This window comes from Sinohyriopsis cumingii, chromosome 18 (genome assembly GCF_028554795.1).
Source record: "Sinohyriopsis cumingii isolate HCF-2022 chromosome 18, ASM2855479v2, whole genome shotgun sequence".
NCBI lineage: Eukaryota > Metazoa > Mollusca > Bivalvia > Unionida > Unionidae > Sinohyriopsis > Sinohyriopsis cumingii.
In genome coordinates, this window is record NC_142978.1 from 5,829,271 (window position 1) to 5,856,495 (window position 27,225).

At 35.9% G+C, this 27,225-nt stretch overlaps 2 protein-coding genes across 2 annotated transcripts in view; one reads left to right on the plus strand and one right to left on the minus strand.

The window, feature by feature from the left end:
• LOC149776009 (uncharacterized) overlaps window positions 1-27,225 on the plus strand; it is an 83,105-nt gene that overhangs the window by 18,695 nt on the left and 37,185 nt on the right. The window contains exons 5-7 of the mRNA XM_089942570.1: window positions 615-672; window positions 15,966-16,039; window positions 27,042-27,072. Coding sequence (XP_089798696.1) covers window positions 615-672; window positions 15,966-16,039; window positions 27,042-27,072 — 163 coding nt within the window. The remainder of the gene's footprint in view (window positions 1-614; window positions 673-15,965; window positions 16,040-27,041; window positions 27,073-27,225) is intronic.
• On the minus strand, window positions 8,496-10,696 carry LOC149776010 (uncharacterized protein C17orf113-like). Its single transcript, XM_089942096.1, has 4 exons — window positions 10,409-10,696; window positions 10,023-10,127; window positions 9,673-9,822; window positions 8,496-9,428 (listed from the first exon to the last, which is right to left on the minus strand). Exons 1-4 carry the CDS (start codon window positions 10,694-10,696, stop codon window positions 8,496-8,498), a joined length of 1,476 nt encoding a protein of 491 aa, XP_089798222.1.

A 27,225-nucleotide genomic window follows, 5' to 3' on the forward strand; every position in this document is an offset into this window, starting at 1 on the left:
AACATGGTAGCAAAAAAATAACTGATGACCATGTGAAATTTTTCCAAACATCTCTGCACCCTTTATCCCTCCTGACCATGAAAGGGTATCTTGATTGTCCCTTGCAGTAATGAAGGGATATAAAAAGTAAGCATCAGTCTAGTTGTGATTGCCACTAGCTCATTTTATCATTACTTTAACCTTGTTTATATATGATATAATGGTAACAAAGTCAGGGACACATTTTACACTCCAAACTTGTCCATCTGTGTTTTTTCCCTAATGACAATGGTTTTAACAATATACACATGTACAAGACTTGCTGGTTTATGACAGATTCAGAGTTATAAATTTGATTAAGTTGCTAACCAAAGATGAATTTAGGTTGATTTTCATCATTTTGTTTTAGAAGTTGTTGTGAATCCGTTGGTCTTACATCATAGAATAGACCCTTTTAATTGGCAATGGTGTAGAAAGGCAGTGACAGGAACTAGTAAACAAAGAAAAACACATGGGGTTTATGGGGACTTGCCCTCCTTTTCTGTTATTGTTTTATTTCAGATCACCAGCCATGGTTACCATTTTGTAATTGGGAGTAGATGACGATATAACATATATTGAATTTTCTGTTACAGGTTAGCAGTGTTGTACAGAATGCAGAAAAATGGGGAGTCAAAATTGTCTCACTGGAAGGTAATTGGATTTTCTTTGATGATATAAATGTTTCTAGAGATTATATGTCTCTTTAATTTTTGTTTAGTTGAGATTACTTATTTTCTTCACTTTTTGTACAAAAATGTAAGAATATATAAGATTCAAAGATTTTTGTCAGTCCTGTTAATATTATGACTGTTCATTCTGTATGCTCACTTGCCTGTTAAATATTAACTAAAAGATCCAAGTCAAAAAGTTTTTCTTTTTTTTTATTTATTAAAATTTTCAGTGTTAATATTACCTGAACCCCATGATATATTTTCATCATACTTAGCATTAATCAATATGAAACTAAGACGATTCTTTCTAGTATATGCTGACCACTCTGTGGCCGGGGCCCCGAGTGGCCAAGTGGTCTAAAGCGCTTTACATTATGGATCACTGCCATCTCACCTCTGTCTGCGTGGGTTCGAGTCTAGGATTCAGCCAATGTGGGTATGTGAGAAAGCCTGCCAGTAGCTTCTCGTGGGTTGGTGGTTCTTCCCAGGGTTTTCTCGGGTTCTTCCTCCACCATTAATACTGGCCGCCATGCATAGCCTATTGTGTGCTGAAAAATGGCATTAAACCCCACAACAACAACAACAACAACCACCACCACTCCATGGCCAAAGTGATTAGTGTCTGTCTCGGATGCAAGAGGTCAAGGATATGAACCCTGACTGAGATGTACCAAAGAATTGTGACAAGCAGCTGCCTCGCTAGGCTCTCAGCATTAACTCATTTATCCCCAGAGGTTTTTTGTAGTTTTCGCCTGAAATACGAGTAGGAAAGACATTTTGGGCATTATTTCTGAATACATCATAATACATCGGCTTTCAACAGATTTTCCATGAGACTAATGCCAGGTTGTATTAGAAACATCATTTTCCATTGGTTATTTTGTTTGCGCATGAGCAGAAGGGTAAAAGTTGGATTTTTTTTAAAAAAAACATTTTGCCTCATGGACCCATCATTTTCGTATGTAGACCACTCTTTATTCCAAATGCCCACCTTATCCTAGTTTTTGCAAAGGTTCACCTGTCTGTGTGCAGTTCAGACCAGTCTGCCTTAGATCTGAGGCCAAAAGGTCTAAAATCCGGACACAAAATCGCATTCCGACCACAAGCAAATTTTGGGGGGGAAAAAAACGGGTCCAAAAAATTTGGTTTTTCACTAGAACTTCCAGATTATTTGGTATCATTGTATTTTTTTGTAATACCACCCACTTTGGTGTATCTTACATGACCTTGATGCTGCAGAGCTTGGAAATAGGGTACATCTCATCATGCCTATAGGCAGGATTGGGGCCGAGTGAGTCAAGAGATTAGTGGTGGGCCTGGTGTCATGATAATTTGTCTCGGACACAATGCTACATGTCTGCGGCATGATGCCCCAGTGCTAGACATTACTATAAACTTCCTCACTGCAGACATTGTAGCAATAAGACTGAAAATTGTTAAAGCTACTTTGAAAATCCAGATCACACACACATACTATAACATGCTTGACTCTTACCATGAAGTCAAGATTTGTTCAAGTTCTTCTATTTGCTAATATTTCCACAACCTCTTGATAGATTCTCATCACACTTGGAATTAATCATTTTGAATCTAAGCCTATTCATTCTGTGACACCCCACTCACCACAGTAGCATTAGCATCCATGTCACAGTCATTGAAAATTTACATTGAAGGTTTTTCAGGATGAGGCAGTGTTTCCCTTTACCCTCATTTGTGCTTCAGAGATCCCCAAATTTTTAATTTGACCCACAGTTTTGATACCAAAGTTTGTTTTTAACTCAGTCTGACCCCCCCCCCCCCCCCCCCCCCCCAGTTTTGACACCAAGGTGGTATTTGACTCTCAGTCTTGCACCTGATACACTGATGACTCTTGACTTTTTGAACTCGGGAGTTACTGGCATAAACTCGAGAGTCCCTCACTTTCAAAAGAATATAAAAGAAAATGAAAAAGTTTATAATCGTTATTATATTAGATATCAGGACTGAATTCTTAGCCATTTTAGGGCTGATCAGTTTTTTTCCAGCAACTTGTTCAGGTCAAGTTTCAGAAATTCACTTGTTACACCTACAGTTTCACTTGTCCCAAACTTTTAGTCTCTTGTTTAACTTCAATGAGAATTATATATTAGACGCAAAAGAAACAATGTAAAACACAATTTATTGCTTCAAATGGTTTAATTTTTTAGTTTTTGTTATCGTCATTGTATCTTACTATTTTTCATATTGGGATAGGGTGATGGCTTTCTTCAAGGAAAGTGTCATTTTATTTGTTGCTTGTTTCGTTCTCATTTAGTTTTTAAATGGCCTCTGCTAGTGTATTGTTAGCAATTCTAACTTAATAGATTTTCTGCACAGGCTGGCTAGTGCCATGTATATACTTGACTGCATAGACTTTATGAGGTCTGAAATTGTCATGAAACTCTCTTGGTTAAAACCTGATATTATTAGTTCCATTGACAAACACATTTGATGAATTTGCAAACCTGTGCCAGTTTGAAATATTGTTTGCAATAACTTTAAAGCATCTTTCCTTCAGTCAGCTAACTCGATCCATGGATAATTATCAACCCAGTTCGGCTGAAAATTTCTTTTTTCTTAGTTGTGTCATATTTTACATTCTTTGTGCCACAAAGTCTGACTGATGAGGAATAGTTACCTCAGAACCAGAGCAACCTTATGTTTTTATCCTTCAACTTCCACTTGAATCTTCCTTATGACCATTGCAAAAATAATTTAGTAAACTCACTCTTATCCAAATGGAAAAGATCAACTCATTTGGCAACTGCTACTAAAGAGATCATGGCTTACATTTTGTCATTTAAATGCAAATACAATACTGCTCAATGCTATTGATCCTCTGTATAATCAAGTAAAAGGATTAAAAGCTTGTTACTGTCAATTAATCAGTTCATAAAGGAAATGGACACATCTTGATAAAGCACTTTTTATTAATTTCATTCCATTTATTCAGTGGATCGAAATTAATGGCTGGTCCACTTGTACAGTATAAAAATGTTTAAAGAACTGCACATTAATCATACCAGATTTGTTTTGTTGGATAAGTTGATAACTTGGTTACTTAACATAATATGCAGTCAGCAGTAATAGAATTTGCACACATGTGACAGTTACCACTTACTGCAATATCACAGGATTGGAGTGAATAAACGCATTAGATTCAAGGATTTATTTTGTATGGAGGGCGTGAATGGCCAGGTAAAGGCAGATAAAGTGATTAAAGTATGAAAATTAGCGCTTGCCCAACTTGTTTGAAAATAGGAAAAAAGCACATGTCCAGGACTGGCGACTTGTAAAGCTTTACTGGTTAGACTTAAAAAATGTGTAGTCCGAACGTCAGGCTATGAGATTTGATAAGCCTTGAATTTTATACCACACTTAAAAGAAAATAGATTGTTAATTTAAAACTTAAATGTGAATTTATAATTTTTACTACTACAGGACACTAAAAACTAAGACTAAACCACAACAATAAAATCATCAATATTTGCTTTCAGCAGACATGCCAACTCTTATTTGCCTTAAGTCTTACAAAAATTAGCCTTAAAATATGGACTTGGGGCATAAAAGCAAAAACTACAGAAAAATTATTGCCGAAAAATCCAGAAAATTTGTTCATCTGTGTTTGATTTGGATCCGTATTTCATCTTGGAAGTAGTTAAATTGGTCAGGGAACCAGACTACCTTTACAGCATCACCTCAGATGCTTTAAACTGCACCTATTTGTTCATGCAAAGTGCCTGCATGATCAAACTGTTGATCATATAATTTTTTTTAAATGGCATCCAGCAAGCGATGCATTTTTAAGACAAAAAGGAAAAGAAGCCTCTTGAAAAGTGTTAATAATCAACACAGGAAAAGTAAAAAGGAATTTTATATTCTTGTGAATAAAAGCTGGAAGGGACACAGTTATGTTTTTTGGACATCATGTGCCAGTTCGAGTATGACTCGTGGCAGGAAATATGATTGCCATCGTCATATGAAATGGAAAAAGAATTTCCAAGAATTACGTCAAGTTGAGCGACAGCAACAAGCCATTGAGCTGCAACGGGTTTGGAACTAAAATTTGTTCAACTGTACTAGTGGTAAATAAAGTGTACTCGTACTTTGCAAATTTTTCAGTTGAACTTAATGTTTATTGTCGCAGCACGTTCCGAATAATGAACTTGTAATTACGTTTTCCAGCTTATTTTGTTACAACTTATTGAAAACTGGTCAAACTTAGGGGAAAAAATCAACTGCCTTACTGAGATGAACTCGTCAGGGTTGGCAGGTCTGTTTCAATCCCAAGAATGATCATTCAGAGTGCTGTGTAGTTTTCTCTGCAAATAAAATAGTATCTTCATTCAGACCAACCATTTCAGTCTTATATTGTTTAGAGCATCTGCCTTGGATGCAGAAGGACTTGGGTTCGAACCCCGGCTGAGTCATACCAAAGACATAAAAATGCTACTGGCAGCTGCCTCGCTTGGCGCTCAGCATTAAAAGGTTATTGCTAGGACTGGTTGGCCTGGTGTTGGGATAATGTGACTGGGAGGGACATGATGTTACATATCTGCGGCATGATGCCCCAATGCTAGACATCACTATAAACTGTCACATTGCAGATATCATAGTGATATGACTAAAGAAAATTTAAAGCTACATTAAAAATCCAACACACACACACAAACTCATTCACACAATAAATTATCATCATTAAATGAAACAAAGATGTAGTGACAAAAAATGTACATAGTAGCATATATGCACACACAAAATATTAATAATAACTTAATTAGTAAACCGTGTTGAATGCCTTGCTAGTTGGCTTGAAGGAATAAAAGGTGGAATATTATATGGACTATGTAAAAGATTCATTATTCTTGGTACTTTTACGGTACCTAAATGGCTTGAGATTGTAGGTTTGAACTGTTGCAGACCTGCCAACCCTTACGATTTTGCCACAAGTCTTACGAAAATTACTCATAAAATATATACTTAGGCATACAAGCAAAAACTATGGAAAAATGATTGTTGCTGAAAAATCAGGATAATTGGTTCATCTGTGTTGGGTATTGGATCCGGGTTTCATATTAGAAATAGTGAAATTAGTCATGGAACCAGACTGACTTTACAGCAGCACTCTAGACGTTTTAAACTGTACCTATTTGTTCATGAGATACATCTGCTTGATGAAACTGTTGATTATATTAAAAAAATGTAAAAGGCATCCTTAAAGCAATGCATGTTTAAAATGAAAGGGAAAATAGGCCTCTAAAACGTGTTAATAATCAACACAGAAGAATAAAAAGGAGTATTCAGATTCTTGTGAATAAAAGCTGGAAAGAACACAGTTACATTTTTTGGACATCATGTGCCAATTTGAGTATGTCTTATGGTGGGAGATACGTAAGAATTAGTAAAGTTGAGAGATGGCAACAAGCCATTGAGTTGCATTGGGTTTGGAACTAAAGGTTTTGCAACTGTACTGGTGGTAAATAAAGTCTACGCATACTTTACAAACTTTTCAGTTGAACATAATGTTATTGTCGCTTTGTCAAATTTTTAATTATGTTTTCCAGCTTTACGCTAGCAGTTATTAATATTGTGTTTCACCTTACTGAAAACTAGTCCGTCTTACGGAAAAAATCAACTGCCTTACTGAGATGGACTTGTCGGGCTTGGCAGGTCTGCTTTTGACAAGATGCTTTAAGTACTGATAGACAACTTTAGCCATAATTTTTTCTTTTTGGTATTTTATTGGCATTAGTGTCATTTTCATTAAGTTAGTTTAAAAAAAAATTAAAAAGACTTTAAAAGATGTACTTTCTTGCACTCCTTAAAAAAGTCTACCGATACTGGTGTGCCCTTGCCTACTCACATATACTTAAATAACAATTACTTTTATTATTATGGCATATCAATTATTTGACAATCTTTTCCAAATTAAAATCTTAGAAAACTGACTACTTTCCTAATTTATATTCACATCCTCACCAATTTAATTTTAGTACTGTTTAGCACGTTTTTCTTTTGGTTACATTCTGATAGTCTGGAGGTTCTATGGAAGAAAGGTTCACTGTTTTGAAAATTTCTTGATTTTAATAGTACTCAGTCCTAAAGAAGGGTTAAATATTCTGGATGTTCACTGGTCCGAAAGAAGGGTTAAATGTTATGAGGGTTCAATGGTGCATTAGACTGAAGGGTCATTGGTCCGAAAAAAGGGGTAAGTAGAAGGTGCATTAGACTGAAGGGTCATTGGTCCAAATAAGGGGTAAGTAGAAGGTGCATTAGACTGAAGGGTCATTGGTCCAAATAATGGGTATGCGGAAGGTACATTAGACTGAAGGGTCATTGGTCCGAAAAAGGGGTAAGTAGAAGGTGCATTATACTGAAGGGTCATTGGTCAAGAAAAGGGGTAAGTAGAAGGTGCATTAGACTGAAGGGTCATTGGTCCAAATAAGGGGTAAGTAGAAGGTGCATTAGACTGAAGTTTTAGATGCATTGAAAAAGTGGAAACATTTGTAGTTAAGCCGGTCAAAAATTTTTTAAATACCTTTGGATCGAAAGAACCCCTTGTCAGAACCCTTTGGATATATGAACCTTTCAACCTCATTCTTTAATCGTTTGAACTCTCCAATTAATATACCTTCAAACCTTGATCTCGGTATTCTCTGAAATTGCAAATCTTAGGAGTTTTGGGCTATAATTGTTTAAAAAAATTGGATTTATGAACCTTCAGAACATAAAGCAGTTAATGTTTATTTGCTGAACAATTGCAAGTACCTACATACATGGTAGAATATCTCCTTGTTTTGAGTCACGTCAGAATAGCCTTTAGAGTTAAAGTCCTTTTGACAAAATAATTAAATTGATAATGCGGTGCTTTCTGACAGACAGACAGTATTGTGATTTGTTTTTAAATATTATTTTGTATGATGTCCACAAGATTGTCGTCTTGAATGAGTGTTTTCCAAAAATGAACATCAGGATACAATATCAGTTATGGAATTAAAATTGTATGCGTGTGTATTGTGCCAGAACTTTTATGTACAAGTACATTTTGCTAAAGTAGGTGTTCATGCTAGTGACAGCCGAAAAACCAATTTTAATTAGTACTTTCAAATATTGTATTTGTGGTGGAGATGATGGACAGAGGATTGTATTGAATGAAAGTGAGGTATTTCCTCTTCAATGTATGAATATGAAACATGTGCCTAATGGAACATGACTTTGTATCGAATGTCAATACTTTTAGAAATTTGAAATTATATAATAACAATTGGCTTTTTAACTTGAATGGTCACCAGAAGATTTCAGCTCAAGAAAATTGAGGATCATTACATGTTTTTGCTTGTTTGTGTATTCATTTGTTGATGCATCTGTTTATTGATGGATCTATTTGTTTATGAAAGAGTAACAAAGATTGTTGAAATTTTAATGTTCTGTTTGAAGAAAAAAGCAGAAAACATGAATTTGCCCTGATGCAGCTGACATACACAATGGAATGTGATGTATTAGGATATCCTTATTCACAAAATGAGATGTGCCTTCATAATGATATGGATATGTCTCTATTAGGATCAGTGTATCCTCTAGGAGTGTAAAACTAAGGGTCAAAAAATTCCTTTGGTATCAGAACTGGGGGTCAAATAAAAATATTGGGGGTCAAGACTATGGTGACAAATTTTCATCTCATCCCTAATCTTTTTTTACCTGAACATATGAAAATACGTGTATTGCATGCTCACTTTATCTCAAACTAAAATTTAAAATCAACAAACAAGCTCAGTAATTAAACAATCATTTTAATGCATCTGAAAGGAAATTTACTCTCATCATTATTTTATTTCTTCTGGAACAGATTTCTGGAAATTTGATGCACGAGTCTTTTGCAAACTCTTGCTTGTCAAAATCAGGACGTTTGGCTTCATACCTAACAAGCATTTTCTCATGAAGAGACTTCAATGAAAGATTGTTTCTTTTGAGTGAATGTAAAGCATTTTGGACAGAGAACCCTCTCTCACAAGGCACAGATGTAAGAGGGATGGCCAGACTAATAGCAGCAAGCTGAGCAAAGTTGGGGAAAATAACCCCTCCTTCTTGAAGAAGTACTTCACTGATTACAGCCAGCCCCTTCTCTTTATGTCTTGAAATGTAGCGTTTGAAGCAAAGGAAAGATGCCTTGGTTTCCTCAGGGTTAATTAGAGGATTTTCCCCTGTTCCAAATTGTTCAATGAGCCTCTCCAAGGACTCGGAACCATGGGTTCTTATTTCTTCAGTGCCTTGAGGTAACTTTCTAGGATTGAGTACTGTAGAGAGGTCTTTCAAAATCTGCATATCACATGGGGAGAATCTTTTTCTCATCTCTGATTCAACACATGCTACAAACTCTTTTCTGAGATTTTTGACAGACTCTTTGGTACCCTTATGATATTGTTTGGGTTGTACACCTTGGTATTTTCCTGACATGTCAAGTTGACTGTTTAGTTCAGTCACATGTGGTGTGTATCCATCTACATTGTTGACCTGATCTTTGAGTGTTTCCAGAGTAGCATCAAGCATATGTTCTACCTGATCAATGTCAGTGACCTCCTTTTGAAATACTTTGCTGCATCTGGTTATCTCTTGCAGGACATCAAGCAGTAACAATGTCGATGCTAGAAACTTGTATGTATGTACTTCGGCTAGGATGCCTTTTGCTTTTGAAGCATTTACAGTCATTCTGAGCTGCTTCTTGCTCAAGTGCAAGAACTATGCATCCCCAACAGCTCTCAATGGCTTGCAGAGCATCATGGTGAGACAGCCATCTCACCTGGGTAGGTTTTTTGAACCTCTTCGCTTTCTCTCCCATAATCTGGCACATGTCTCTTATCCTCTGATATCTACAAGCTGAATATGAAAAGAAGTTGTAGATTGTGACCAAAACAGACTGGTACTTTTTCATGTATGCTATGCTTGCTGCAGCTCAGTATGCAACCAAGGCTAACCTATGAGCAATACACCAGACACTCACCATTCTTTTATTCTTCTCTTTCAGCTGTACACCCACTCCAGATTTTGATCCTATCATGACATTTGCCCCATCAGTGCCCAAACCAATCACCTTCTTAATATCAATCTTGTATTCCTGGAGAATATCCATTAAGGCATTTGTGATTGTTTCAGCTTTTCCATCTTGCACCCTCACATTAGCTAAATATTCAGTGTGTGCCTTCCAACCATGAACAGTTCAACAAAATATAACCATTTTTTTTTTTGCACAGCAATATTCAAAGACTCATCCAGAAGAATACCCAGGTATGGAGAAGTAAGGACCCTTTGTTTTACCCTCTCCTTGCAAACTAAAGAGGCTGCTGCCTGCATCTCGGACACAATCCCATGCTTCTTGTATGTCAGGGTCTCATTCTTCAGGGCTGAACAACCATTGTCCCTCTAAAAAAAGTAATAAAAACTTGCATATCATCCGGTCACAGAACACAAGTCAGCTGGTATAAGAGTTCACTAGGTAATGAGTTTACTAGGTATTGCAGAACCAATGTTAATCCCTTCTTTCAGTGTTATAGTTCTTTAACTGAAAATTCTATTTAAAAAAAAAGTAAACTGGAGTGGACTGATCAATGACCATTTCACTATATAAATTAATCTAAAGTAATAAGACATGAGACATACACACACACATGCAAGCCGAAAGGGGGGGGGGGGAGGGATTTTACCTGAAGTTCGATTAAACCAGGAAACTGTCGGTCTGGAATATTTTCTCGGCACATATGCACCGCTGTTCTCATCTGTGCTATGAGGCTAGCGTCTATCTGCTCTTTGCATTTTTCTTGGCAAGCATCCAGATTTCGTTGTTGCGAAATAATCCCTTTTGCGATAATATGTTCCCCTGATTCTTCATGGCGAACAAGGGCGGATTTTTGATAGTTCTTTGACCCAGTCACAAAAGGAATCTTGACTTTGGAAGTCTTTTTACTCGCCCGAACACAAGTCAAGCATGTCATTCCAGTAGATGAAATGTATTCCACCCAGGGGAATTCTTTCTTCCATTTATCGTTGAAGCTATGCGCCACAGTTACTTTTATATGTTCATCAACCTTCACCTTCTTGGTTGATGATTCTTAGTACGCGTGGTTTTCTTCTGGCGGTCTTTTTCTATTTAGAAATATATCAATGTTCCTTTGCTTCCAAGACATGCTGCTGAGCCTAAAGAAAATCGTGTAATTGCGAGATATGGGAAAGCTATTAATAAAGCCTACACTAGAACCAGACTGGTATGAGCTTGCGAGATTAGGAGAGGCTACTCCATCATAACAATGCCTACACTCGAACTCGGACACGATGCCATCGTTCGTCCACTGCATTGGAAATTGAACACATCACAGCGTGTACATCCTTTGCGTCAAAAATACACATGGTAATAAAAAGTGTGCGTCAATTTTTTTTAACATGCGTCTCTGACGCATAACTGTGCGTAAAGGGAAACACTGATTAGGATATCCTTATTCACAAAATGAGATGTTCCTTCATAATGATATGGATATGTCTCTATTAGGATATCCTTATTCAGAAAATGGGATGTGCCTTCATAATGATATGGATATGTCTCTATTAGGATATCCTGATTCAGAAAATGAGATGTGCCTTCATAATGATATGGATATGTCTCTAGTATTTTCAAAGTTTATTGCTTTTCAGTATTTATGAATTGTATGGTCATTTAGCATTGAAACGGGTAAATGTCTAAAATACACCACTCCCTCGATCACTCGCGCACATCGGGGTCCAGAAACATCCACCGCACTATAAGTGAGGCGCGAGTTATCGAGGGACCTATAAAATAAGCCCAAAACCAATAAAGTGATTGACGACATAAAGGAAAATAAGGGGGGGGGGTAGGCAGATTATACTGTTGAATACTCACTTTATAATCATGCTGAGATTAACTGTGAATAAATAAGATTAACTGTGAATAAATATCTCTTCATAACGGTGTACTTTATTATTTCCTCATAGGGCAACATTAATTTCAGGATAAATTACAGTATATTGAGGCGATCATCGAAAACATTATTCCACGTGGTTTCCGTTCGCTTAACATGTGTCCCACTTCACACATTGTGTACTACATCACTAATTTTTATGTTGAATTGGATACATTCTAGATTTATTGTTTGATCCAAATTAGACGTTTTTTATATACAAAAGATCGACTCTTTTCGAGAACAGTGTCGATCGAACGATAGATATATAGATTTGAATGCGATAGAAATAAAATGGAAAACAAAAAAGCAAGGGTTAATCAGTACTAACATATTTAATTGGTCTACAAATTTAAAACAACGTAAATTAGAACAAGTTAATACTTGCCGTTTATGCCACGCTTGACAAATATCAATTCACTTTTTGAAAAAATCAGTTAATTTTTTTGTGTGTGTTACTCCTTGGTTTCTCTGTCACCGAGCAAAATCCCTCAGATTTCTCAACTGCATGAGCTTTACGTAGTCAACATTTTGGGTCTCCAGCCACCTTATGGCGTGGGGGTGGGGGTGCAACAGCTGCATCTGCATCACTTTCAACACTTGTGTTACTCGAGTTAGAATCATCTTCTGCTGCAAATTTGTTCGTTATACAATTAATTATTGTTTCATCTGACATGTATTCGGCTGTGGGGCAATCACTGTCAGCACAAATCCACTCCTCCATATCATCAAGAGAAACGCCCATCTCAGGACCATGAGTCTGTCTGAATTTCTCCCAAACAGCCTCGACATTATTGACATCAGTTTCACTGAAACCTTCTAAGTCACTATCATCGTTGCTGTCTCGGTTACTGTTTTGCTTTATGTCAAAGGCAGCTCCATGACCCTTAATCCAGCACCCCAGGTCTGTAATTGATTTTTTTTTTTAATGCAACAAACACTTCCCTAAGTTGATCAAAACAAAGCCAGCATGTAATTAGGTTCTCACAGAAGTACTCACGGGTTTCGATGTGACGGTTGATTGACTCTTTTCATGTTTTCAGTGAACAGACTATGTTGTGATTATAATGTTTACACTGAAACGGAATTAAAGGATTAGAACGTGACTTTCACACAGGAAGACGTTTAATTGGTGTTTATTTCATTCTCTGTTGCCATCTGTTAGCATTTACCAGAAGTTTTCATTGATCGCTATTTCACCAGACTGTTTATTTACAGTATACTGACAACTATTTATCATAAAAACTTACATTATATATGATATCTCTAAACAGAGGTCTCGCTAGGTTTTAAAAACTGGGTCTTTCTGCCTCTGAATTGAATCACTAAATATCAGTACATTTTCTCACCTGGCCGCCAGTAAAAGCCTTTGAACTAGCTGCCTAGCTATTGCATCATGTTCTTTTTTTTTTAATGTACTCTTATAAAATGGCAACATGTATGTACATCAAAGAGTCTTTCAGTCACTGAATTCTGTCATTGTAAATATCAGCACAGTTAACTGATCAACACATTTTCCCACAAAGCAGGTGGTTGAAACAGGACTGGCACATCTTTGAATTTTCCTGCGCACCTATTACATGCGTATGGAGGACTCCAGCTTCAGTGATTTTCTGCGTCCCAGATCAAAAATTGGCGTCCAAATACGCGTAATTAAGCGTTTTCGAGATCTCTGAAATTAATTCTATTTAGAACTTGCCAATTTCAAAATATGGATTATATTTTTACGGGCATTAATCACCATTTTCAATGATAAAACGAGCAATATATCAATGTTTAATTTATGAATTCTTATCGTACAGTGGAACCCCGCTATAACGCGCCCCGCCATAACGTGAATTCGGATATAACGCGGTCGTAGCATGGCTCCCGAAATTTCGTATATTCATTCACACATGGAGAAAAAAAATTTGGAGAAAAGTAAAAAAAAACAAAACAAGAAATTAACTTCATTTTGGGCATGAGATTAGTTGTGACTTTTAAAATAATATGATCGTGGCATGGTTCCTGAAATTTGAAATTCATTTACGTGTATTTTTATCGGACCGTGAAAATATTTGTTTAACGTACGAGAAATAGTGTGTAAAACGTTTATTATAATTTGGTGGAAGAATTCGCGTATGACTTTTAATAATAAACGATCGGAACTTAACAATTTATCCAGGTTCTTTAAGTGATTTTGGAGAAGTGATCGTGTATGAATTCTAAAATAATACGATATATATAACGTACGAGAAATAGTGTGTACAACGCTTGGCTTCTGAAATTTATCAATTTGAACAGGTTGTGGTGAAGCTCCGCATTCTACTCTAGAAGAGAAAACTGGTTTCATTAGGTTTTTGAATTGTTAAGCCGAAGTAAACATTATCGGAAGTGTTACTTATTACGGATCCATGAGTAAAGCCAGTAAATCGTCTTTGTGATTGTCTTCCATGAATTCTGTATACAGTCGTTGCTCAAACAATAGCCGACATGGGCTTCTTATTTAACTGCAATCACAGCCAAGCAGCAGACAAAGCTGTGGTTGATACAAGAGTCGCACAATTTAATAAACATCAAAGGACGAAAGCCGCCAACATGTATGCTGTGCTTGGCGGTGTGATCAAACAACAAACAGTTGAAAGTAAATAATATCCAATACAGACACCGTATGTAGACCCGGGAATAGCTGCATGCAATGACCGTACGATATCAGACGGCAAGTAAATGGTTTCAATATTTTGTTCATCCTATATTTTACACGACGAATTCAGACTATTACAAAATTATTGAATATTTTAAATCTGTACGATTTTCAATGAACTTACATCCATTATGGATGAACTGCATGCCACGACGGCACGGTAGCATACGGTGTTGATACACTTTTCATGATATAGTGATAGTCTGGTATTATCGGTCAATCTGTATTATCATTCAAACAAATAAAAATTAGTAAATGTTTTTAATGCACAGTAATAACCTATAAATATATTAGCCATCGATTATTTTGAATATATCTTAATTAATGCATTCCAGTTAATATTCATCTGATGATAAGCCGACTTTTGATCATTGTACATGTATACACGTATATGTTCTCGGGAAAAAAGTTAAATATTGTAAAACCCCGCATTAACGCGACCCCGCTTTTAGCGCGATCCGATTTTATGGACCCTGATCATCGCGTTATAGCGGGGTTCCACTGTAATTTTTTCATGTTCAGCATATTTTAAAGATATTTTAAATACATTTTCTCTGGAAAAAAATCTGGAGCCAAGACGGACACCGTATTATAAGCGGGATCGCGAGTTATCTGGGTGCGAGTTATTGAGGGAGCGGTGTATATGGTCATTTAGCATTGAAATGGGTAAATGTCTAAAATGTATGGTCATTTAGCATTAAAATGGGTAAATATCTAAAATGTATGGTCATTTAGCATTAAAATGTAAATATCTAAAATGTATGGTCATTTAGCATGGAAATGGGTAAATATATTCTCAATGATGACCAGACTGTAATAGTAAGTAAATGCGACTTAATTTCATTCCTCACAATGCAGGGCGCAGTTAATTGTGTAGATGTATACTTGTATGTATGATATATATGTTCTTTTATGTTTACAATATTTTTACTTTATATTTTAATTTAGATGTATGGACTATATAGTCTGAAATAAAGAATTCTTATATTATCTTAATGTTTATAAAATGTATGGTCATTTAACATGGAAATGTGTAAACAATCGTAAAATATTTGATCATTTAGCATAGAATTGGGTAAATAAAATGGCCATAAAAATGTATGGCCATTTAGAGTGGAAACAGGTAAATAAAATGCTCATTAAAATGTATGGTCGTTTTTAGTTTTAAAATGGGTAAATAAAATCATAAAATATATGGTCATTTTTTAGCATGGAAATGGGTAAATAACATGCTTATAAAAGTGTATTGGGTCCATGCTGCTTTGGACTTAAGCAAAATTTTAACTTCAATCATCATGTCTTTGGGATTGAAAGAAAAAAATTCTGATTCACCCACATTTTGTACCTAATTTTGATGTGTTATATGGACTGGACTAGATACATTTATTACTGGCTGTAATTGTCTGGTTTTATTTGTGAAGAAACAGTGAGCTATACTTATAAATGGAAACAGACAAATACATTTTTTTTCTCAAGACATCTACACATCTAATTCCTGTCATCCATTATGAGTCACATTGATTGACCATGAATCCAGATTTGTCACATACATGATAACAGTTTTCAGCCAAGTTTCATATTTAGACTACAGTATCTCTTTTTCCACAGCTGCAGTCAAATGGATGGAAAAAGAGCTGAAAAAACTTCCAAAAGAAGAAAGTACAAAACTTGCATCAGCAAAGGTTTGTCTTAGATAGGTACATTTGTCAATTTAATGCAACTGTATGTATAATTTCACATCTTACCTTTTGAGTCCATTTAATTTACAGGATTGGGTTTATGAAAGGAGAGCTGTAAAATGCATCATGTAAGATAATGTATGGAGGAGTCAGTATTGCTTATAAATTCTTGCATGTGTAGATATTATTAATTTTAAAATGTTGAACAACTGATATATATCAACTTCCTTGTCAAATACCTGACATGATCACATTAACATTAGGAATTATTTTTTGTTACCTACAGCTAGAATCCAGTCGTCAAAAGACTAAAAGAATGTCTTTCCATGTATGGATGGATGGATGGATTAGACAAGTGGAAGTAACTCTTGCATTTTAGCTCCATTCATTGCTGCTTTTTGGCCACTTGTGTTAGGGTTGTTGCCAGTTAAAACTTTCACTTGCAGCTGTCGGAGTTTCTCTGACGAATCCATCAAACTGTCTTTAATTTCCATTGTAGGCCTATTTATTTCAGTTTTAAGTTAAAATTTTAATATAGCTGTTATTTAGCATTTACACTGTCATTGTGATATCGGTTGCTAACTTTTATTGTCACTGGTATTGACTTGTGTTTCTGTTTCAGTTCATTACATTGGTAACACGAGTTTGCCAGTTTGTCTAATGTATGTTCTTGTTTGATCTCTGTGGTTCCTCTCTCTTTCAATACTGTTATTTGGAAGTTGTGGGGGATTGCCAGGAGATATGTCTGTCATGCACAAGATGAAAGGATATGAAAAACAGACATGTTCCAAGTCTTCTAGCTACAATGTTGATTGAAAACTTGAGATTGGTGACCAGGGACTTTGAGATGTTACTGATGCTAAGATAGTTAAAATGGCTCCTACAGCAACCATTACTGCAGATCCATTTGGTGCCATGTCAGGTGATTCCAATTCAAATAACTTACAATTTCAAATGATGTTGATTATACACAAAGCACTCAGAGAATGTGTGACATTTTTTAATCCTATCTGGCAGACCACTTGGCACAATTCAGAGCCCATACATGGATTGAGAAATGTGGATGCCAGGTGCTAGAGATTATCTTCCGACTTTGCCAGTCACCTATTCGTGTATCTTTCAACATACCACTGCAGCAGATGACCAACTGGGTCAGCCCTCTGAACAATTACAGTACAGCTTCAATCGTTGTTAGTCTGTTCCCTCTATGAGGATAGCATCACATCGATTGATAGATAGTCCATGCATCAACAGCATTGTACAACAAGCAGACTGCCATGCCTGACCATCGATACCTCTGCATCAGTCATAGCCCTGTATGATGAACCTACACCACAGTAGGAACTGTCCCATTTGGCCCAACCAGCAGCATTGGACCAGCCTTTAATGTACAGGAGGAAGACCTTTACCCCCAGTGATAAGGGCAAAGATACTGATACACCTGATCATTCTGATCCCGCTATAGAAAGAACAAAGTATACCATCAAGGCAGCAACTGAGGAAATGTAATGAATTTCAGAGAGGCCTATTTTGTCTTGAATTTTCTTGACGGCCCCAAGTTGCACAGACTTTTCATGAATCACACCACCATATGCAAATGCCACAATTTTTCGTTAAAGAGAAATAAACTGAAAGAAAAATTTGGCAGAAGTTGAAGCCATATGCACGTATTTTCTGCCCTTTCAAATCTTTTCCTGTAATTTGTAACATATCGTCAGTTTCTACTAGAGTGTTTTCAGTCCTTTCCTGTGGCAATTTGCTATACCAGAAACTGGTATAAAACATGCCATTATAATCAGAACAGTTTTTCCACGCTCCTTTCCAGTAATTCATATCATATGGAATGCTTCATCTAGCTCGGTTGTGTTTTCTTTGTGATGTACTGTGTTTGTTTGGGTTTTTTTTCTTCTTCAAATTAGATTTCTGCAACATTTGTGTTTACTTGTGAATTATAATTAGCAGTGTTTCTATCAACCATTCATGTGTGCCTTGACTTTAAAATGTCAGACAGTGATTTTAAGCCCATCCTAAAGGCAGTATGGAATCAAATATAATTAAATTCATCATTTTAAAGGAAACAAATGTGTCCTTTGTGTTTTAAAGATACAAAAATCAGTTCTAAATAATTAAGAGAGCTGAGAAATGGAGCCATGAGGTGTGATAATGGGGATCTGACCTTTACTGTATGGAAACAATTGTGGAAAAAGATCTTTTGGCAAAGCTGAAATAAGCCAGTAGCAGTTTGGAGGACAACTAAAAGACAACGAGCTGTGTACTGTGAATAGTATTACAAAACTGCACATAGACATGTTTTGTAATGTTTTTAATGATTTATCATTCTTCTGGCTTCCACGGTGAATTTTTATTTGTTGTGTTAAGGGTCATGAGTTTTTCAATTGAATCACAAATTTGTATGCTTTTGTCCCTAAATTCCCAGGCTAGCAATGGGCATCTCTGGAATTTAGCTGCCTTTGGAACACCATACTCCCTGTGCAGTTAATTCTTCATATAAGATATGGTCTCAGTGGATGTAGTGGATGACAATGAACATGCCAACCATTATGCTTTTTGTGTAATCATTAGGCTTTTTTCACCTAATTACATTTTACGTTTGCCTATCTATAAATTACACATTGCCAATACATTCAGAGTCCGTAGGTGACCTTGAAAACTTTGAAAAGCCTTGAAAAATGAATTGTTCCTTCAAGACCTTGAAAACACCTTTAAAATTCAAAATATTGTCTGTGTACCTTGAAAAGCCTTGATTTACTTGAAACCAAAGTAATAAATAGTTTTCGTTTTACAGAATTAAATAAAAAGAAATGGGGAAAACAAACAACAAAAAACAATCTCTCCAAAATTTCTGCCAGAAGGGAAATATTAACACAACTGTCCACTACGCAGTCATACATTTTGAACTTCCAATTGTATGAAGCCCGGATGTAGCAGTGGTTTAAATTTGAATCATTCTCTTCGACATGGCTGGCTGCCGATTCCAACTTTGGTGGCTAGATCTTTCTCGGAGAGCTTTGCAAAGTGCAAATTATTATGCCAATAGGATATTGACTTACGTGCAATGGAAGAGAGTGCTCAACGATCACATGCAGCAGGGGACAAAAAACGAGCTTTTGTAATGGTACTTAATACAGGCAAAACAAGAAGCCTTCAGCGTGAAATCATTTTAGAAGAAAGAGGTATGTCTGAACACAGAGATTCCAGTTTTAAAATAAAAACTGTATATAGCCTTAATTATGAAATTAGTTCAATCCAGTTCTATTTTGGGATCAAGTGGAAATAGGACAGACGATAATTGCAATGAACATGATAAATCTAAAAATATAGATTTTTATCATCTGCAATCGACTTTTTTTTTAATGGTCTGTCTAGACCCATTCCACAACGACCCTTGTAAATTATTTGTTCCATATTTTGACTCATAAAGAGTATTCTGATTGGTCAAAGGTTTAAATTTATCCAGTGAATCTTTGTGTAATGGAAACTGATGGCAATGGAAAGAAGAAGCATGCTTGCAAAACATTGCATCCCGAATTGTTAAGTGAAACCATGACACAAAAGGTGTAGATAAAGGTTTTAAAAGACGTATGGAGATGGGAATGGCTGGAGCAAAAAGTTGACTGAAATTTAGTTGGTTAGTTTATAAGAAAACTGAACACTAGAGGACTGGCATTTTGTAACCTCTGCAAGAAAGATCTGAATTATGATAATTGCGGTTGGAAAAGTTTGGAACACCACCTACAAAAGAAGCTGCTTACAGAAAAATTGAAGCTCAGAAGGTATCTGGAAAAAGTGCAGTTAATTACTATAAGAAGAAAGATTTCTTGCATGAGAGAACTGGTGTAGCCCTCTGTCAAAATATGCTCACTGCATGTCGCCAATACAAGCACCAGCTTGAAATTAAAAATTCTCCCTTGATTCTGGTTGTTGCTCAATTCAGATGCATCACTGAAAAACACTAATGCGTTCTCATACTTTGTTACAAATATTTATTACAGATGCATATCTCTAGATATCGGTAAATATAGCTTGAATAAGTTATAACAGTTCTAGTTGGAACAATGGACATTGTTAGAGAAACTTTAAGTGAGCTTAAATGTAAACTTTTTGGCAGTGTGTGATGCAGGATTGCTTAAGACTTCTCCATCTCATATGCTCACCATGAAAAATCCGTTTGTACCAACTGATGATGACTTTTTGGTAACTTTCAGAAAGGCATAATTGATGACATTCAAAGGTCTACAAAAATTACTAGAGTCAAAATTTATAAACTCGTACAGCTGTGGCAGAAATGTTGGACTAGTACCTTTGCTGCTGTTGCCACAGTGGATTAGTTGGTTGATTTAGTTTGGTCTGTTTTTTTTGGGAGGGGGTTACCAATATATTAGGTGGAGGAAGAACCCCGAAAGACCACCAACCCAAATTGTTTGATTTGTGACAACAACTCTGTGAGATGTGCAAGTAATGTAAAAACAAGCACCTTAGTACACTTGGGCACATGGAGCCTCTGTTGATTTGATGTTTATCTCCAACAGCCGAAGTTGAAGACTATATATGGCAGCCAGTTTTACTGCTGAAGAAAATCCAGGTACTTTTAAGACACAAAACACCACTTAACGTAGAACCACTGACCTTCCACAAGTAACTGACAACATTCTCATTTACACATTGAAGGCAAGTAATCACAAGACAAGCATCTTATACCACTCTGCCATGAAAGCCACTCAGGCCATAGGTATAAGTCTCATATGAAAGACTAGAAGTGGGAGATAGAACTAGAAGTGGGAGATAGAACCTGTGACAACTGGATTGAAAGTGCAGAATGTTACTGCTAGGCCATCAGTGATGATGATGATGCTGTTGACTTTAATCCAGTTTTTAAAATCTAATCAATGATATAAAAATGTTTGACTTGCTATGTTTCTTTTGTTTTTTAAACTTTATATTAGTCTTGCAACAAGCATGAAAAAAAGACATTAATAACACCCATGTGTACACACCAGCAAGATACTTACGCTTCTCTTCTGACAATCGTATACTCATTATTCCAAATATGAAAACAAAGTCATATGGTCAACGTTCTTTTGCATACCAGGGCCCAGCAACGTGGAATGAATTGCCCACTGAACATAGACACAAAGACACAGTGATCACATTCAATAGGGCTCTCAAAAATCACTTATTTCGACTGCAAGAACAAACTTAAAGACCTAATTATGTTTCCTACCTTAAATATTCTCAGCGTGTTTTTTTTAATGTTTTCTAATTTCATGGTGTTTGTTTTTGTAATTATATCATATGTTTTTTATCTTATAGGTGTTGTCTAATGTTGTAAAGCACTTAGAGCTTCTAAAGATTAGGCACTATACAAAGTCCTCATTATTAGTATTATTATTATTATTATTATAATTGAAATATATGTTCTTACAGGAAATGATATAGTGTAAAAGTAGGCAAAAATAATGCAACATCACTTCCACAGGCATTAATGGGTTTTTTTCTCTAGCAAATCATGTATTATAAGTATACCAAAACATTTATTGAAAAAAAACACAAGAAATCAAAGCATCTGGCCACATTTAAAGCAATACAAGATTTAACTATTATTCTAATCAAAAGCAGCATGCCTGAGAACAAAGAAAAATAGCAAAACATGGTGATCACTTTAGTAAACACACAGATTAGTCAGGATACGAATTCGTGATGTCTGTATTAGAATTAAAATCCCTATTATAAAATCTGTATTCATGGATGTTAAATTAATAGGTATTAAAGGACTGATCAGTGACATATACAAATAATAAGCAACCATGAAAATTTGTGATTTCACAGTATCAGAGACATACATGGCTGACAGACAAAAGACAAAAGATTGATTATAATGAATGAATACAAATAAAAATATGCAGTAGATTATATGATCTATAAGAATTCAGTAGATTACCTCCAGCCAGCTGTCATTAAAACCGCTTCTATCCCCAACCCAATATTAAAATCACGTCTACTGCCCACTAACCCATAGCCAGAAATTATGTTTAAAAAATATGCTTCTGTAGGGGGCAGTGTTTTTTTATTTAAACATCTGATGGCGGATCATAATTTTTTTTAATTGCTTTTGTTGTCGAATGGATGAATTTGAAAGTGTGCCCCCCCCCCGGGGACTATATGTTTTACTGGAACATCCATCCTTTGGAATTACATATAATGGAACATCCATCTTTCGGGTTTTTATCTAATGGAACATCCATCCTTCAGAATTTTAACTAATGGAATATCTTATAAGGGTTTCAGCTCACAAAATATGTACAATTTCTACAAGCTTGGTTTTTTAATATAACAATTCCATACAGTTTCTACAAGCTTGGTTTTTTTAATGTAACAATTCCATAGTGGAGTCAGTTGGTTAGCATGCCCAGTCTGCTTTTTCCAGCTTATATTATGTTGTATGGTATTACATTGATATAAGGTCAGTCTTTTAGACCACTGTTAGCTGCACAGGATAATGTAGAGGTTAATGCTCAAGCATTTCCTCTTAACTATTCACCTACTATTGATATTAATGTGACTGGATAATGTATTTAATGGAGAAAGAATTTTATTATATAAAACTTACCCGATTACGTTACTGTCAATCTCTCTTCAGTGCAAATGTGAGCATCATGTTAAAAATGACAAGTGAAAGTCTCATCAGTGTGTGTGTTCAGGGAGCACTGGATTCTGGATGTAGCAAAACTTTATTCCTAATGTTAATATAATTGGTTAAGTAATTATGAGGGAACATAACTTAATTTTGCAAAATGACCGTTTCATAATTTTTCAACAAATCACTTATTCAGGATTTTTAAATTTATATGCCTCTGACTGGTAATTGATTGTATAGTCATGTTGCATTGTCTTAATAAGAGAGTAAAGCAATTATAAAATCCTTAAATTGGCACCTCATAAAGGCAAGTTAACGATGATGGGTATTTCCATTTGATGTGAAATGCAAATACAAATCAAGATAAAAATACCAAGTTTACAAATTGAAAATCATATACGGTTCTTAGTAGTACAGTAAAAGGTTTTCAGTTTAACGAGATGAAAACTTACTATGTGGAGTTTTTTTTATTATACTGAATTCTTAATAGAACACAGACTACCCCTAGCGGTAGCAAACCATGTTTCCTGATTCCAAAATTACTGAAAAATATGCATATGTAAGAACAAAATCATCTAATATTGTTCTGTGTTTAGCAGAAGATACTTCACTTCAAATTGCAGAAACCATGAAAATTTGGCCATTTATTATTGTCACAGGCGGGAGTAGTGGTTATGACGAAGAAAAGTTGTACCCAGTCTGTGTTAGATACTGCGACATGGAAAAGGGCTAAATCATGAGTGTTCTTTTATTACCAGAGTTAACAGTAGATTCCACTGGAGAAAACATTTTTGATTTGCTTGATAATGCTTTGAAGAAACATGACATAAGTTGGCAGAACTTTATGGTGTTTGCAGCTGATAATGCATCAGTGATGACTGGAATTCATAAAGGAGTTGCATCCTATATTTTGAAAATGTCTCCATCAGTTTACATAACAGGTTGTCCCTGTCATTTGATGCACCTTGCTGCTGGAAAGGCTGTGGATAAATTAGAAGTAGATATTGGTCATTTGCTGATATCTACTATTACTTGGAGAAAAGTAGTAAAAGGAAACAAACTCTAAAGTTGTTACAAGATCAGTTTGATCTTGAAAAAATTAAAGTTATAAAGCATGTGTGTACAAGATGGTTATCCCTTGGCAAAAGTATTAGCCGTTTACTTGAGCTTTGGACAGCACTACAAGCTTTCTTTCAGATTGAATCTGCACAGAGAAACCGTGGGGAAAAAAGTGAAGAAGAGTAGCACAAAAGCAGAGTCTGTTATTTTAAGTCAGAAATGAACAATAGATGAAAGTATAGATAGAAATACTAACAATAAAGAGGATGGGTTATCTGAAAGGAAGAAATTTAAATCCGTGGAATTTTTATTTGAGAAGTCTATATCTAACCAGCTTGAGAGCCTCCAGGCTCGGACTAAGATTGTGAAAGATAAATGTTGTGACGGAAAACTCCAACTCATAGCTAGTAACTAAATCAGCCAACTGGATCTGGTTCTTCAGAGGATAAATTGAATACAAATGTACTTCGTAAGAAGCATAGTGTGAGATGGTATTCAAAAAACTTAACCCAGTTGCAAAGCCGTATTGCTTGTTTATGAAGAGTTCCATTCCACTGTTTGATGCAGCAAATGTTGTCCTACAGAAAGAAGAACCATGCATTTGTATTATGTACAAGATTCTGTCAAACAAATTGTCAGATTTGCTAATAAGGTTTTATTAAGTCAGAAATCATTTCATCAGCCAGCTTTTAACTGATATAGACTTTCATGACAGAGCGAACCAGAAAGATAATGAAGATCTTGCTGTTGGTTACAGAAGCAAGAGAATTCATAGAACACAAATCTACTCTTGTTGTGAAGGTGTTCTTTGATAATGTTGGAGATTATTATGCTACAGCCTGTGATAACATGCTCCAGAAATTCCCATTTAGAGATGAAGTGCTTTTAAATGCTTCAATTGCTGATGTAAATGAGAGACAGTCAAAAAGCTTTTAAAAGTGTAAGGTTCTTTATCAAGAGATATCCCTTTCTATTGCCACTCTTGTCTACCTTGGATCATCTGGAAGAATTCCTGAAGTATCAAGTTGGCGTTCGGCCTGACAGTATACTTAATGCAGATAGAGGTGATGTGCAATGGCACCTTATTTCCCAGCTAAAAGACCCAACCACTGGAAGATATAAATTTCTTTGTCAGGTTATGAAAGAAATATTGGTTCTTTACCATTCTGATGCTGACTGTGAGAGATTGTTAAGTATTGTTAACAAAAATAAAATTGAATTCAGATCCAGGCTCAGTAACCCAGTACGTAGTAATCTGCTGGTGTGCAAAACATTCATGGTCTCCGCTGGTATAAAGTGTTTTAAGATGCAACGTGATAATCTGTAGCTTTCTAAAAACTAAAAGTGCTACAAATGAAAACTTGAAGCAATAGAGGATGTTAAAAGACCTGAGGGATAAATATATCATTGTTCACTGAATTTTTAGCATGTTATATGTGGATTACTCTTTTTGTCCACTTGGATTACACTTTTTCCTCATCAGGGGTTGGCATGTATATTCTCATTATAATCAGGGCCAGCGCCAGACTATCTGACGCCCTAGACAAGGTTAGATTCTGGTGCTGCTGCCCCCCCCCCAAATATATGAATTTCATAATTTATAAACAATAATGTTTTTACAAAAATGCGCCCCCTGAAATCAGCACCCTAGGTGGCTGCCTAGTTTGCCTATATGTTAGCGCCGGCCCTGATTATAATGGAGAAAACATGATCGTATTAAAGATAAATTTTGGACTGCCCCAACAAAATTTGATCTTATTGGGGCGGGGGGGATTCTTGTATGCTGGGAGTTTGGTTTTGAGGGTGTCACTGTATTTGGTTGAGTAAATAAGAAATTGTATCAAATTCAAATTGCCTGCTTACCATGGAAGTAAAATCATAATTACTACAACCTGACAGCAGTCAAGTTCCTTGGGCTCAGTGATAAAATACATGTATGTTTCTTAGGTAAATTGACAAACGATCCCATACATATATAAGACATATATAACTGGAATTTTTTGTTGGATTTCTTGTCCACTATACACAATGAATTAATACTAAGAAATATATATATATCAAGATTTCTGCATATGTCAAATGAGCCATTTGTATTAAAATTGTATTTCTGCAAATACATGTTCACTGCGACTGGAAGTTAACTGCATCTCAGATGTTACCTCATTTGGAAAGATGACACATTTAACCAAGTTGTGTTCCCTTATTTACCTTCTGTTCATTTCATGCTGTTTCATTGAGTCTGCATTGGGGATGGGGAACAAGGTTTTTGTCCTTGTATAAATCAAAGTCCCTATCCACTTTTGTATTCATGGTACAACTGTTTTAAGAAAATAGTAACGTGCCAGCCAATCAAATCAGATTTAAGTGTAGTAACACAAAGCATACATTACAGAAGACCATAGTATATATTTTTCCCCAGCTATATCAAAGATTGATTTCCACAAAATTTGAACTTGCAAACACTCTGGTGTGTGCAGGTGTTATTAAACATGGCAACATTAGCACCCAGCCTGTCTGTGTTTGTATGTAAAATGTTGTGAAACTCCATTTGCACCATTGAATCAAGATGCATGATGGTTTAGACTGTTGATTGATGTGCACATTGGTCTTGAGAGTTTGAACTGTTCCACAAAAGGGTGTGTGGGGTGGTGAGGTGGTGACAATGATGACTGCAATGGCTTGTGAGATGGTGACAGTGATGACTGTACAAGGGAGTGTGGGGTGGGGAGGTGGTGACAATGATGACTACAATGGTGTGTCGGGTGGGGAGGTGGTGACAATGATGACTGTACAATGGTGTGTGGGATGGGCAGGTGATGACAATGATGACTGTACAATAGTGTGGGGTGGGGAGGTGGTGACAATGATGACTGTACAAGGGTGTGTGGGGTGGGGAGGTGGTGACAATGATGACTGTATAATGGTGTGTGGGGTGGGGAGGTGGTGACAATGATGACTGTACAATGATGTGGGGAGGTGGGGACAATGATGACTGTACAAGAGTGTTGGGTGGGGAGGTAGTGACAATAATGACTGTACAAGAGTGAGGCCTATATGACTTAAGTAACTGATGTGATAAAAAATTTGCAACACAATTTTAAATTTTAAATAGAGTCTTATTTTAAACTGAAAATTGCAGCAATAAGATTCCTAGTTGAAACATTGTATCATTATGTTTTGGGGTGGTTTTGTCTTTAAATTACAAGTATCAGAACACTGTTAGAAAATATGTAATAGTTTGGTAATGTGATGGAATAAGTAATAGTTAATAACATAATATGTTTTTTGCAGGAGAACCAAAGACATAAGCATGGCATTAAGGGTAAGTAATCTTTTTTGCTCCCATTGCAAAATTTCCATTTCTTTCCAGAACTTAAGCATTGTTTTAAATGTTGAAGCAACAGTTACATGTGTGGTTTTTCCACTAAGGCTGCAGCAAACCAAAATGTCTAAATGTGTACAGTTTGCTTTGACC